The sequence below is a fragment of the Tympanuchus pallidicinctus genome, unplaced genomic scaffold, assembly GCF_026119805.1.
Source record: "Tympanuchus pallidicinctus isolate F22 unplaced genomic scaffold, pur_lepc_1.0 scaffold24, whole genome shotgun sequence".
In the NCBI taxonomy this organism is placed as follows: domain Eukaryota; kingdom Metazoa; phylum Chordata; class Aves; order Galliformes; family Phasianidae; genus Tympanuchus; species Tympanuchus pallidicinctus.
This window is the reverse complement of record NW_026294741.1, coordinates 9,560,915-9,575,062: the sequence shown is the minus strand read 5'-3', so window position 1 is coordinate 9,575,062 and position 14,148 is coordinate 9,560,915. Positions and strand designations below refer to the sequence as shown.

Below are 14,148 nucleotides of genomic sequence, written 5' to 3'. Positions count from 1 at the left end.
CTTTCTCATCTCTCCTATTGCACAATTCAGTGCTGCTTTTGACTGTCACAGTTTCAACCTTAAAAAAGAGGGAACATTATAGATTCAAAGCATATCCCAAGCTGGAAGGGATCTGCCAGGATTACCCCTGGCTCCACATAGGACCACCTAAAAACTAAGCCCTACACCTGACAGCCTTGTTCAAATGCTTCTGGAACTCCAGCAGGCTTGGAGCTGTAACCTGTACCCAAGGAAGGTATTCCACATCTGAATAACATTTGACTTTGCCCAATGTGTTTGATTTTGGTGGAAATGGATACAGAATGAGACCTGCAAACCTAGCCTCACCTTCAAGCACACCTTAAAGCACTCACCATCCTGCTGAGTTAGAGCTCAGCTCACGCCACGACCCTCAGCCCTCCCTGCTCTCCCCATGCCCCTCTCATTGTCATTCCATGGACATCCTTCACTGTGAGCATCATCCTCCGCCCCGCTTGCCCCGCAGCTCCCAGCTCACCTCCTGCAGCTGCCTTGCCTGCTCTTCTGTTCCCCTGCTGCTTGATTTAACCTACTGTAGCTGGAAAGAGGTCACTCATGCTGCTGTGAGTATTTCTGGCTATAAATACTCTCTCTCATTCATCCCTCTCTGCATGCAGCACGGCAAAGTGAACGGAGCAGAGATAGCGCTTCGAGGCCAGATGGCTCCAGGGAGGAGCTGAGCTGGCAGTCATGGGCAGAGTGAGGGATGCTGTGTGTCTCCAGTGCTGAGCACCACACAGCTCATGCTATGTAGCCAGCCCCAATTTACCCTCCCTGGGGCATCTGTGGGGTCGGCCACTTACCCACATCCTGCTCATGTCACTCAGCTCATTCTTGTATCTCACAGAGTCCTTCAGGACCTGCAAGGGATGGAGAAGAAAATAATCAGCAAGTGAGAGTGGCATGCAGGGCACTGATGGCAAAGTGAGCATTACTATAAGTCAGCAATTAGGCTACAGAACGGGTGTTCTGGACACATTAGTGACCTTACATCCCCAGGGTGCCTCTATCTTTGTTCATGCACAGGGCAGAACACTGTCAGGTGACTCCCATACAAATGCCAACAGCTCAGGCATAGTGATTTCCTCCAGCACCAGCAATGCAGCACAGGGTCTTGACATGGGGTCATGCATGGGGGTCTTGGCATGGAAGACTGGGGGCAGATTGGCATGGGGGGTTGGCATGGGAGATTGGGGGCAGATTGGCCCTGGGAGGAGCTCTGGTTCCAGGCTGGCTGCTGAGCTGAGTCTGCTGCACTGGGAGGTGTGGGGGCAGTGGTAGCAGAGCTCTGCAGGACGTGGATGGGGATGAGACAGGGAATGGGGGACAGCAGTGTTCTGGGGACAGAAGTGGTGCCGATTCTGACACCTGAAATTCAAGGAAAGTGTCACGAGCCCGAAGGGTGCTGATGAATATGAAATTTCCTTGCACAGCTGGGGGCAGAGCGGAGCACTCACGTTTGAATGGCCGTCGCGGAGGAGCTTGTGGAAGACATGGCAGAACTTCCAGCAGAGCACAGCATTGCCTGAGAGTGGCAGCCGGTTCACCACCGACCAGAAGGTCTGTGCCCCCTTCTCGTGGTGCGTGCCCAGGATGCATGGTGGAGGCCGGTCAAGGAAAGGGGGACGGATGAATGGAGGTCACCCCACAGCCAGCTGGCTGATCCGAGCAATGCATGATTTAGTATGGGGTACTTTGGTGTAAAATATGGGGTCCAGCAAAGTGTTTGTGCCCACCCTCGGGAATTGAAGAGGACAGGAGGATGAGTCCATGGAGACAGGCAGAGGAGCAGCGGTGCCAAGCACTGTGCACGCGGGACACAATGTCCTTTCCCAACCAGCACCTGCAGAGCTGAGGGGAGCGGGGCCATCGCTGACACACAGCCAAGCCCTGGGCACACGCTGTACCAGCAGCAGCTCTGCACTGCTGCCCTGGGAACCCAAAGACAGAGGCTGCAGCAGGAAGGAGAGGAAAAAGCAGGGACAGACCCGCAGGAAGCCCCAGTCGGCAGGGAGATCCCCTCGAGATCTGTCCGTCCCCCTCAAGCCCCGGCGGCACCCCCACGATGCACTGCCTCACTGTGGCCCCTTTTCCAGGCAGCCCCAGCCAACTCCCACGCTTGCTTGTCCTGTGGCCAACTTTTGGAAGGATATTTCTGGCGTGTTTCTCCTTGACAGCCACTTCCTGTGTATTAATAGCCTTATTGATGCTGACAGTCTGAAAAACAGAAGCGGTGGGGGGGTGAGATGGGAAGGGCTCGGGCTGCCCCGTCCCCCTGCTCTGCCGGCACCTGTCAGTGCCTGGGTCGCATCCAGGTCCCCGGCCCGCAAAGCGGCCGCTGCCTCGTGCCAGCTGGATGCTGCCCATTCCCGGATGCCTTTCTGGGATGTGCCTGGCATCTGCCAGGTTCAGCCGCTGCCAGGATTCATTTACTCAGCATAATAATGATGCAATTAAAGCAGCGACCACAAAAGGACCCTCTCCTGCCCTGGAGGTGGTGGGACAGGCAGAGGAAGGCAAATCCCTCCCCTGACCTTGGAACATGGGCAGCAGCCAGAAGCTCCAGCTCTACTTTTTTGGGCAGGTTGAAGAGAGAGGATGCTTTGGGCACGACGGGAAATCCAGCACAGGGATGCTGAGATCACTGCAGGCTTGCAAACTCCCACCTGTGCAGGATGCTTTTGCCTCACGCACAGTGGAGGAGGGCAGTAGACTTACACCCACTAGCTCACCCTGTTTCACACTGCAGCCTTCCCACTCCAGCTCCAGCCCCGCTGCCACCCTGTGCACCCCGGCCCTGCCACACACCTGTCCCCAGAGTCTCTCCACAGCTCCCACCCCACTCAGAGCTGGAACAGTGAGCCCACCTGTGCTCACACTGCTGTCGCACCCCCTGCCAGGAAAGCATGGTTTGCAATGCAAACGTTGTGGACCTTGTAAAGCCCAGACTGAGAAGCGTGGGTAAATGTTGAGTGAGAAGCCAGCGCACTCCCTGTAGCCTTTAGAGAGGCAGTTGCTGGAGGAGTTTTCTTTGCAGGATTTTGAGCGTTTTTTAACTCTCCCATTTCTGTACCTGCTTTCTCAAGTGCAGAGCAGGGCCGGGAGCTGCACTGGGGCTGGGAGATGCTCTGGCTCTTGCAGGCACCCAAACCACGAGGGACTGAGCCTGCTCCCGGCCCAGCACCCTGTCACTGCCACCAGTCAAATTCCAGCAGGCAAGGGACCCAAGCTTGTGTCCTGCTCGCAGACAACTGAGCACCCACTGGAAACCAGCGCACTGGTGTTTGCAGTGCTTCGTGAAGATCCACGCTACTGATGAGGAACAGGCTGGCTCAGTGCTGTCAGAAGAAGCTAATCACTGACGTGAGTCAATTAAAGCAGTGGGACTGACTCCAGTGCCTTACTCATTGACAATCCTTCCTGCATCCCTGCAGTGCTCTACATCTCCAAGATGTCCTTGGAGGGGAGGCAGGGCTGCAAGGAGCTGCAGGCACAGCTCGTACCCCAGAAAGAGGGCTGGTCACAACCCACATTCCCCAGAAATGTCCCTGTCTGCCAAGGCAGAGATGCTTCTGCCTTCCTCCTTGTGCTGCGGGGACACTGCAGCAGGTGACAGTGCGGGGGGCTTTGCAGGATGACCAATCCACTCAGCCCTTTGTTTTTGCCTTTATCACCCATCACTGCGGGCTGTGCTGAGGACACATGGCACGCTCCCTGCCTGCCACAAGCATCCCGGACCAGGCCAGAGGGCTGAGGTGCGGATGGAGCGCAGAACTCACTGCTCAGCCTGCCTCAAGGCCTTGGGGCTGCGCCGTGACCCCTGCGCCTGCTGGACAGAAGGTTCCATGGCGGCAGGCAGGCCAGGACTGGCTGTGGAGGGAAGCAGGGCTGGGGGAGTCCTGCTGGTCCCTGTCCCTACAGAAAGGCTGAAAGCGGAGCTCTGAGCTCACGCTGTCGCTTCCTGACGGCTCTTCCTGGCGAGTCAAGGACACGGCCTCGGCGCAGGCCTGGAGTGAGGAGCCCTGCGGCGCAGCGGGGCTGCAGCCATGAAGCTGCGCAGTGGCCTCCAGGAGCCCCATCTTCAAGCCCCGCCGTCCCTTTGAGGCCAGCACCAGCCCGAGTGGCTGTGGGAAGGCTTTGGGCCACAAGTCCTGGTGCTGCTCATAGCTGGCCAGCAGCTGTGACAGCAATTGGAGACGTGGGGCAGCGGTGGGAGGGTTTGCTGCAAACCAGGTCCAGGAGGCTGAGATGCCTCGAATGGAGCCCAGTTCCTGTTACCCAGGCAGCGAGAGGCACAGTGCTGCTCCCAGCCTCCATGCTGTGCCAACTGTGGGCTGCTCTGCCATTGCGGCTGTCCCTGACCTGCAGGACACATCATGGCCTCGGCGGTGCTGCTGCCAGCTCTGGTTACCCTGAGCAGAGGGAGCGATGCTGGGAGCACACAGGGCTCCTCTCCTGCTGCCCCCAGGATATCATCTGCCCAGGAGCTCGGGTCCTGCAGTGCATCCCAGGATGGGTTTGAGACTCCTGAGCCACGCACTGAGCATCCCACCAGGAAAGGGGCACGTGTGGGAAACCTGCTGGGTACAGGGGCAGGCACTGGATAGCTGCCTCATCCCCCTTGTTCCCCTTACAGATTTCCCCAAATTACAGGCTTAGCATCCTTTGAATTGCAAATCTCCCATTATGCAGAGAGCAGTTCAGCTCTGCACAGTAGCTGTGCAGTGCCTTCCATTTCCAGAAGGAAATGAGTGTTGATTAAAGAATCCGGAGCTATTGCAAATTATTTGGAGAAACTGAGTAAGTTGCAGTGCAAATCCTCTTAGTAATGGCTCCTCATTTCTCCTTAATTCCTTCCTATAAATGGATAGCTGGGATTGAGCATACCTTCAGAAAACTGCCCCCCACCAAGCCCCGCAGACACAGGGGCTCTGGGGGAAGCAAATGAGATCTGACCAGGACAGAGCTGCCTGAAAAAATCTGGGAAAATAATTAAAACACAAATCCCAGTCCAGCAGAGCTCTGCTGCAGCCTCTGGCAATGGGGCGGGAAAGAACGAGACACAGGAATCCCCCGGGAGCCGTCCAGAGGTGTAAATCACAGCGGCTGGAAGAGCTCATGCATCTTTTTAAACGTCACTCCCCAGCAGCAGCCAAAAGCCAAACACAGACTCCTTGGGCTTCAGGCAGGTTTTTGGCCCCAGCGTCCCGGTGTGTGCAGCTTCCACTGCTGGACTGAGAACTCAGAAAGTGCCGCTCACCCTCTGCCTGGGAGCTGGAGCCACTCCAGGCACCGAACGCCGTGACCTGCCCTAACCAGGCAGGGAATAATGCCCCGACAGGCACCAACCTCAGTGTTTGCCCTCGCTTGGGCCATAAGAAACAGCCACATCATCCCCAAAGCAGCACACAGGTACTCTGAAACCTTGCTCTATCGACCAGGGTTTGCTCTCTGCTGTCAGGGCTGGAGATGTACTTCATGCTCTGTTGGGAAAACAACATCTCAGCTCACGAGCTGCTGCACAACACAGGCAGGCACCTGCTCGGGGCAGCGCATGGGCTCCTGTTGGCACAGACACAGTGTGGCCAAAGGTGACACCACGCTGTTCAACTTCTCTGCCAGGATTCTGCTCTCTTGGGCTTGGTAATTTGGGTCTACACCACACTTTGCCTTACCAACAGCACAAGAAATGGATGCATCACTGCTGCTGGCAGGTGGCTTTGGAATCCTCCGGCTCAGCAGCAGCAGGAGAGCCGCAGAGGGCAGAGGTGGGAGATCCCATCACAACCACTGCCTTTGAGACAGCCAAACAGAAAGAATAAAGGAAACCACCCAGGTGTGATAGGCGTGGGGGCACCGGGCAGGAGGTCTGAGCTGTGGGAGGCAGAGACCTAGCTGCTGCCAGGGGTGAGCTGGGCTTTCTGCGGGGCTCTGGTGGCTGGTTATGGCCCTGGGAATGGGAGCGCACTGCAAAGCACACAGCATTCTGCACCACTGCGGCACCAGAACCCAGATAGTTGGGACGTTCCATTTCTCAAATGCCACAAACAATTTATGCAGATCAATTACTCTGGATTTTTTTTTTTAATCCCGCTTGAGGAATACGGACTTTTTCAATACACAGAAAAGCTTCCCCAGCCCTCCCCTCCCCACCCCACGCAGCTGCTCCCCCAACACACACTCATTACTCTCCGTGCTTAATTATTGATAAGGGCATGAGATCAGCAGTAGCCAACTGTGCCCATGCCCCACATGGCCCAGCCGGTGCCGGCCACAAGCCCGTCTGCGCTGTCCCATTAGCCAGGCTTTTAATTTTAAGTGGGGATTTTATACAAAGATAATCTCTTCCGCCAGCAGTGATTTATATCAGTGGGGGTTGCCCAGGGTCAGAGTTTCAGGCAGGTCCTCCACAGCCTTCATGATGTTTTCCCCATGTCCCCAGCTGGAGTCCCATGCTTGCAAACATTTGGGCATTTTTTGCAACAGGAGAAAACAGGAGCAGGATGGGATGGGGGAGGATGCAGGAGCAGAACCTGAACGCCCGTGGCCCGTGCTCATCCCCAGGCAAGCGTTCAGGTGACCGGCAGCCATCCCAGGACCAAACCTGCTTGGGAAACGGTAACACCTGTGCAGGTGTCACCACGAGGATACCCGTCCCTCTAATGGCAAAGCGCATCCCAAAGCGCCGCAGGATGCAGTGACAGCACCAGCGCTGCGCTGCGGCCCTACAGCTGCGAGACAAAGCTGCAGCTCGCACCGCACAGGCGAGGTGAGCCCCGTGGGGTGAGCCCTATGGGAACGGGCTGCGAGCAATCGGCCTGAGCCGGCAGCAACAGGCGCTCCCGCGGAACCTCCCGGCCGCAGCTCCACCCGCTGAGCTGCGAACGGAGCGAGGAGTCCCTCAGCGCTGTGGGCAGACGAGAGAAAATTGAGGGAGCCTTCCTCTTCCTTAGGCGGATTCGTTAGAGGACCAGCAGCCACCCGGCGCCGGGAGCTCCAGAAGAGCGCGGCCGTTCCGCGGGCACACGGAGCAGGGAAGGAGCCGGAGCAGCTCGCGTCCCTCGGGCTCCACGCTGCGCCCCTGCGGCCTCGCCCTGCCCCAGCGCAGCGCCCGCCGCCCGGCCCCCGTGGAACGCGAAGCCCCTCTCGCGGGTGGGCGCGGCCCTCGCACCCCGCTCGGCTCCGTCCTCGCGCGCGGCCCCGGCTCACCGCGCGCAGCGCCCGGGGCATCGCACGGCCCCGCGGGCTCCGGGCGGGGCAGCGCCGGGTCTCCGCAGCGCGGGCAGCGGGGATCGGCCGCCCGAGAACGCGGCGCCCCGCAGCCCGGCTCGCATCGCAACGCGCTCAGAGCGCGGCAGAACCGCAGCGTTCCGGCTCTCGCCGGCGGCGGAACAGCGCCGTGCCGGCACCGCGCCGCCTCGCATCGCGGCTCCCGGCGAACCGCCCCCGGCCCCGCCGCGGCCCGAGGAGCCCCGCACGGACGCGGGGCCCGCGGAGGAGGAGGAGGATGCGCTCACCATTTTGCCCGCCTCCATGGCCGCTCCCGTCGGGCCTCGCCGGAGCCCGATCGGCGGGGCCGGGCCCCGCTCCCCGCTCCCCGCTGCTCCGCAGCTCCCACGGCGGCGGCGCGGGGCGGGAGCGGGGCGGGGGCGAAGCGCGCTCCCGCGTGGCCCCGCGGAGGAATGGGGGGAGGGAGGAGGGAGCGCGCTCAGCCCTGCGCCGAACAACAAAGGGCGGCCGCGGGGTCGGCGCGCGGCTCAGCTCCCCCCGCGCCGGGAGCGGCCCCGAACTCGGGGATGGGCGGGGGGCCGCTCCGCACGAGCCCTGCCTGGGGCTACGGGACGGGGAGCAGCCGGGCAGCAGGGAACGCGGCAGCGGGTCGGTGTCCGCGTTTCTGTCGAGAAGCGCTTTAGCAGCTTCACGCGGCAGGCACGAAAGAAACCCAAACTCCGCTCTCGTTCTTTACGTTCCCTTAAAGCAAACCCAAAGCAGGGAGAAGGAAAAGCGTCGCAGCACTGAAACGCAGCTGGCCCAGTGCAGAAGGTTCCCAGCCCCGGGGAAAAGATGCTGTGTGGTGCCGGCCGCGGGCTGCTGCGCTCTGCTCACGGCTCAGCTGCTCACTAAGGGACTCAGCCGCCCAGTTTTCACACCTTATCCTCAGCTTTCACCAGTTGCCCTCACCCTGTAGACACCTGGTGACGTGAAAAAAGTCCCAAAGAGCAAATCCCCACTTTCATTGAACCTAGTTCCTACGGGAGAAGGTGCTCTGGTTCCGGTTCCTCATCCCAGCCCACAGCTGCGCACAAGGCAGCGCTCTGGGCAGCACCATCCCCACTGCAGGCACCTGCCCCGTCCCAGCAGCTCCTTGCAGCACACGTGGCAGGAGCCAGGTGTCAGGTCTCCATGATACCAACCACAGCTCAGGCAAAGGAGGCAAAGCCCGGATGGAGGGATGTGGGGTGACAAAGGACGCTGGGTCTGCTTCCTCCTAGCTGCAAGCCCTGCTTTCAGCAAACATTTATGGGATTTGGGATAGCCCACCATCTGCCCCAAGAAAACCTTGGTAATTTGTGTATAGATGTTATGAATGAAGACAGACCATCTGAGATGTGCGAAAATGCTGCATCCGCTGCAGCCCCTTCTGGGAACACAGCATGAAAATGGAAGCTGCTTGGAAGACGTACAGCATATGGAACATGCATGGGAGCTGCATGGAAAATGAAACATGGGAGTTGATGGAAGATGGGAATGTTGGTCCCCACCACGCAGCCCTGCCTACGTGGCACCGCCGCCCTGCTGTCCCCCTGAGTTAACGAGATCCAGGATTAATTAACTCGGCACCAGCTGGGCTTAGCATCACTCTGAACCAGATCTGGCAGTGTCTGGCTTGCTGCTCTGGCTCCATGGTGCAAAGCTCCTCCTGTGAATGCAGAGCACCACGAGGCCCCAGCCCTGCGATTAGCACCTCCCAGCCGGGCTTTAATGCCTCACTTACCCACACAGAGACCTTAAGGTAAGTGTGCTATGGGCATGCCCTGGGGCGCAGTGGAAAACAAAGAGAACTGAGAGAAAAGCCCAGTTCTGTCCTCCACCACGACATGCATGTGAATTTTCCTACTCTGCCACCCGCGTGGGGGTTACACAGCTTTTAAAATAATTTGCGAGATCCCCAGCATTTTGCAGCAAACCCAATCAGCTCGTTACCATTAACCTCATCTGGTTTAGTCTCATCCAGCTCCGAGAGGAGGCAGGGACGCAGCAGAACAGTGCTGGATCGGTCTTGGGTGAGCTCCTGCCACGGGTGCTGCCATCAGGGATAGAATGAGTTGGCGCCATGAAAGACATTCCTGTATGGAGCTGCTGGAGCCTGTGTGCAGGTCAAGTCCCCTCCTGTGCCAGCACAGCACGGACAGCAGAACCATCCGGGGATGGAGAGACCCAGCTCTGGAGCTGCATGGCAAGGAGGGCTCTGAGGAAGGGCAGGCACAGGAGACAGGGCAGGGAAAATAGCAGCCAACTCCCACCGAAATGAAGGGAGTGAGGTGCAAACACGTTGGCAAACGGGGCTGTGTGTCACTGCAGGCGGGCTGACAGGGTCAGTCCAGCACCGATCTACGAGTCGCTGTGTTTGCATGGTTTGACATTTCTTCTTTCTCTCTGAGCTCATGCTCCAAGGGGAGATGCAGCAGAGCTGGGCCCACCCTGCGATGTGAACTGTTTGCGTCTCAGAGTTCACTGGTCTCTTTTTCTCTCCCACTGCCCTTTTTACCAGGTCTAAAAATACTCCAAAACCTTTTAAACCCTCTTCCTTTGCAGCCTCCTCCTTGCTCCATGACTAATGATGTCTGGAGCTCCCTCCTGATAGCTCCACATTGCCCTGGGAGGACAGAGCTGGAGCAGCTTTCGGGCACCCCAGAGCCTCACAGTGCACCCACAACAGGATCATCCCTGTTTGCACTTTGATCTCCCATTGCTCGGGATGTCCTCTTTTCCCCACTCCCGCTTGGAAAGTGTTGGAGCCTATTTGCACAGCTGCTCCCCTGTGTGAGGGCAGCGTACGCCGTCCCCGTGCTGGGAGTTATCTCCTCAGTGATCTCTCCTCGGGGGATGCAATGTTTCCCAGCTGCCTCAGCCTGGAGGAGCCACCCAACCCAACATTTGTACAGAGCTGGCGGCTCCTGGGCATGCTGGGGCCTGGAAGGGTTTGCAGATGCTCACCCTAACTCTTGGCAGAGCCCCGTGCATAATGCAGAGCTGGAAGGGCACTGACAAGCACTGAGCACATAGGAAACCGTTTGCTTTCTGCTTTGCAGGCTTTAGGCATTCTTAGCACCAGTCCTGTTCTCATGGCTCCGCACAGCAGCCCGTGCTGCAGGGATGAGCTGAGCCATGCTGGGCTTCCGTTCTGGTCTGCAGAGCTGGGGGATGCTTTGTGCTGGGTGGGGGTCATTGGCTGCACCGTGCCATTCTGGAGCCATTTAGAGAACAGTGTATGAAGTGGGTGCAACCGAGGGTGAAGCAGCTGCTTCCCAGTTCCGAGTTGTGCATGAGCCATGCTGTGGCACTTTAGGGCAGATTTCTGAGCTGTTCAGGTGCTCCAACACACCAGAAAATCTTGCCAGATCATTAATGCCCAAATACCTGCAAATCTTGATTTTCGATAATACCCTATTTAGCGCAGGACTTAAAAGCTCAACTCATTAAAAAAAGCCCAAACAAACCAAAAAGCTTTCTAATGCTGCAGTTCCCCATGCATGTGAAAGTGAGAGCACAAAGCTGAGGGGCCAGGGGTGGGCAGTCTGGGCTGCAGGCAGGGGGGCTGCACCATGCTCTGTTGCGCTGTCAATATATGGATTGTCTTCAAAAATTAAATGATCCAGCCACGGTTCCTGCCCCTGTTATTGATAACGTGTTATTTTTAGCTGCCGGTTCCATCGATGTCTGCTCGTGTTCCAGTGCCTGCAGCCAGGGCCGGTGTGGGGTGAGCAGGAGCTCAGCAGCTGCACAGCAACCAGCTGAAAAACGCACGAGATGGGAAGGACAGGCAGCGCCTGCCCTGCGGGATCCCAGCTCTGCAGGGCTGCTCTGCGGGACCGGGGCAGGAGCAAACCATGCGTCCCACTGGGCACTGGGCATGGAGCCTTGCTGGGGGCAGATGGGGCAGGCACTAGCTTATGTGCTAGAGCCAAAAGGACAGCATTCAGTGGCATCAATACCACGTGGGTGTAACCGAATTGCAGCAGGAGGATGTGAAACCTCACGTCTAACCTCAGCTAATATTAAGTGGCCACTTGCTTCGCACTTGCAGATGTCTCCGTGTCCCCTGCATCTCCACACGTACGTGCGGGTTCTCTGGAAAGCCCTTGTGACTCTACAGTCTGTCTTCCTTCCATGCATGCAGCCCACTCTGCACAATGCACCGCTTGAGTTTTGCACTTCCTTTTTGTGAGCTGATGCGACGAGATAAGCACAACGCCCAGCAAAGGAAGCGGGGTCAGCAGAGTTCATCAGCGAGCTGCCCGAACACCAGCGCTGAGCTCAGTGCGTTCACACTGCTCCCCTTGTCAGAGAGCTGGCACGTGGAGCCTGGTGCTCCTCCATCCCATCTCCAGGGTGCTCCTCTGACCCCTGGCTGCTCCTCTTTCCCAAGTGCTCTTCCACCGCCGAGTGCTCCTTCATCACCTGAGTGCTCCACACTGGGTGCTCCTCCATCCCCCAGGTGCTCCTCCACCACTGCTGCTCATCCATCCCCGTCTTCCCTTCGTGCCCCCAGAGTGTACTCAGCTAAATGCTCCCAGGCAGAAATCAATGGCTCCTACTTTCTCTTCACTTCTCCACTTTGCAGCCCGTCCATAACAGGATCGTTGCCATAAATTATTCAGCAAACAAGTCGATTAAATGCGGCTCCCGTTGAGTTCCTTTCAAAACTCTTAAGTTTTGCCTTGTTAGCATCAGCTTTATTTACAGAGAGCCAGGGCAGCAGGGCTGGAGCATGAGGAGCACCAGAGGCTGCAGAGGAAGCAGAGCCAAAGTACCTCCATCCCTCAGCTCATCCCTCACGTCCTTGGGTGCTTGGAGAGGCAGATGATGCCCCATGCCTGGCAGTGTTCAAGAGGCATTTGGACAATGCCCTCAATAACATGCTTTAACTTTCTGTTAGCCCTAATGTTGGACTCCACAATCTTTTGTAGGTCCCTTCCACCTCTGGCCATCAGCCAGAAGCCATGAAACCCACGGGGCACAAGGCAAAGGAACTGGTTCCAGAATGATGGGTACAAATGGGTGTTCCCAGTAACAGTGATCTTGACACACCGGTACTTTTACAGTGTAGATTTGCTGGTACCATCACCTCTGCCTTCCCTCTGTGAAAGTTAGAATTAGTGACCAGAGTGAGATCTGCTGATGGACAGACAACCTGAGTTCAGGTTAGAAAATCCCCTCATGCTGCTGACAGTGACGAGGCCAAGGCTGCCCAGGCTGCATTGAGGTCCCCGCGTGGTGACCCTGCGAGCAGCACTGACCTGCGCCCAGCACAGTCACAGAATGGTTGGGAAGGAAGGGACCTCACAGCACCCTCAGCCCCATCCACCACGGGCTGGGTGCCCCCAGCTCAGGCTGCCCACAGCCCTCCATGGCCCAGGGCACCTCCAGGGATGGGGAGCCCACAGCTCTGGGCAGCAGTGCAGCACCTCACAACCTTCATAGTAAAGAATTTCCTCCTCACATCTGATTTTCTGATGGACTCACAGTGGGAGAATAGAAGAGCAGCCACACTCTGGTACCTAAGTGCACGTTCCATGTGCTGTGACAGAAGCAGCAGTGGCCACACTGTCCCTGCTCGATCTCTCTCATGCTCAGGATACGTGTGTTTGTTTGCTACAAGTGGGGAAAGCAAAAGTATGTGGTGCCAAGGGACGTCCGCCGGGACGCGGGTGGAGCAGGGCGTCCTCGGAGCCAACGCTGCGGTGGAAAAAACCCAGTGCTGGGAGGAAACAGCTCCTTCTGCCTGCCTGAGGCTTACGAGCGGGGCAATCACAGGCACGAAAGGCTGCAAAGTTCCTTCCTGAGATCCAAATATTAGTTTTTACTCATTTTCCATTTCTGAAAACAAATGCCGCTGGCCTGGAGCGTGCTAGTGAGCCCTTTCACTTCCCAGCCCTAGAACAAAGGGCTGCACTGTGGTGCTCTTCCAGCCCTGGGACCGCTGCTGGAGAGGAATCGAGAAGGCAAAACCCTGCCCTGGGTGTGGAACACATGCCTGTGCCATCCAGCAGGATGTGGAAAATTGCACTTGAACTGCACACGGAGGAGCCGGAGCCATCAGGAGCCTATCTGGAGGCAGCGAGGTCCATGTGTGGCCACCATCACGCTGCGGTGCCGTGGGGGAGAACCCCACTGCGTTTCCCTGGGCTTTATACCAGGGATGCTGCAGTGAAGCCCTGAAATCTTCCAACTGCTTGAGATCATCATACAAATACGCCCAATTTAATTATTTTTAAGCCATTCTGGACACTCCCAGGCTGCGGCATAGAGCCATCCCAGCACAGGTCCTCACTGCCTCCAGGGCATCCTCCTGTAAGGGATGCACTGTGTCCAGAGGAGAGCCATGGGACAAGGGACATACAAACACACTGCGAGGGCTCGGCCCCAGGGAGTGCAGCACCCAGCTCTGTTGTTGAGAAAATCCTCCACAATTCCTTCAGGCAATGGGGACTTGGAGCACATTTTTGGATGCCGGCTCCTGGCTGAGTGCAGCCTCACCCATCCCAGAGGTGTGTGCAGCTGAGCAAATGTCCTCACTCCTCATGGCTGCAGGGTGGAATTGCCCAGGGTTAGAGCAGGCTGTGCCTGGGTGCTGTAAGCACAGCACATGCCTTGCAGGCTAAAAGCAAATGGGCACTTGGAGGCACTAAGACACCCTGAACTCGCTTATCAGAAGAAAGGAGCTCAGCAGACTCCGATCCTCCATTATCTCCGATAGCAATCAGCAGCTCTTAACATCTCCACACTCAGCAAAATCTCCTTTACCTTCTCCTGAGGAGAAGAGAAGGTGGAGATATAGAGAATAATTGATCCTGCAGCAGCAGGAAGGGGGGAGAAGGGTTAAAATCATAAACGATTCAATGCACG

The 14,148-nt window shown here is 57.5% G+C and overlaps 1 protein-coding gene across 2 annotated transcripts in view; it reads right to left on the bottom strand.

Annotated features, from left to right (window-relative positions):
• Positions 1 to 14,148, bottom strand: part of HIP1 (huntingtin interacting protein 1) — a 34,258-nt gene that overhangs the window by 14,336 nt on the left and 5,774 nt on the right. Inside the window, exons 1-4 of one of the 2 annotated variants that reach the window (XM_052688781.1) lie at positions 7,536 to 7,667; positions 2,172 to 2,235; positions 1,476 to 1,618; positions 822 to 878 (exon numbers count right to left, since the gene is read on the bottom strand). In XM_052688781.1, the coding sequence (XP_052544741.1) occupies positions 822 to 878; positions 1,476 to 1,618; positions 2,172 to 2,235; positions 7,536 to 7,553 (282 nt within the window). In that variant the 5' untranslated portion in view covers positions 7,554 to 7,667. Of the gene's footprint in view, positions 1 to 821; positions 879 to 1,475; positions 1,619 to 2,171; positions 2,236 to 7,535; positions 7,668 to 14,148 lie in introns of those variants that run through there. The other variant, XM_052688779.1, reaches the window with a different exon arrangement.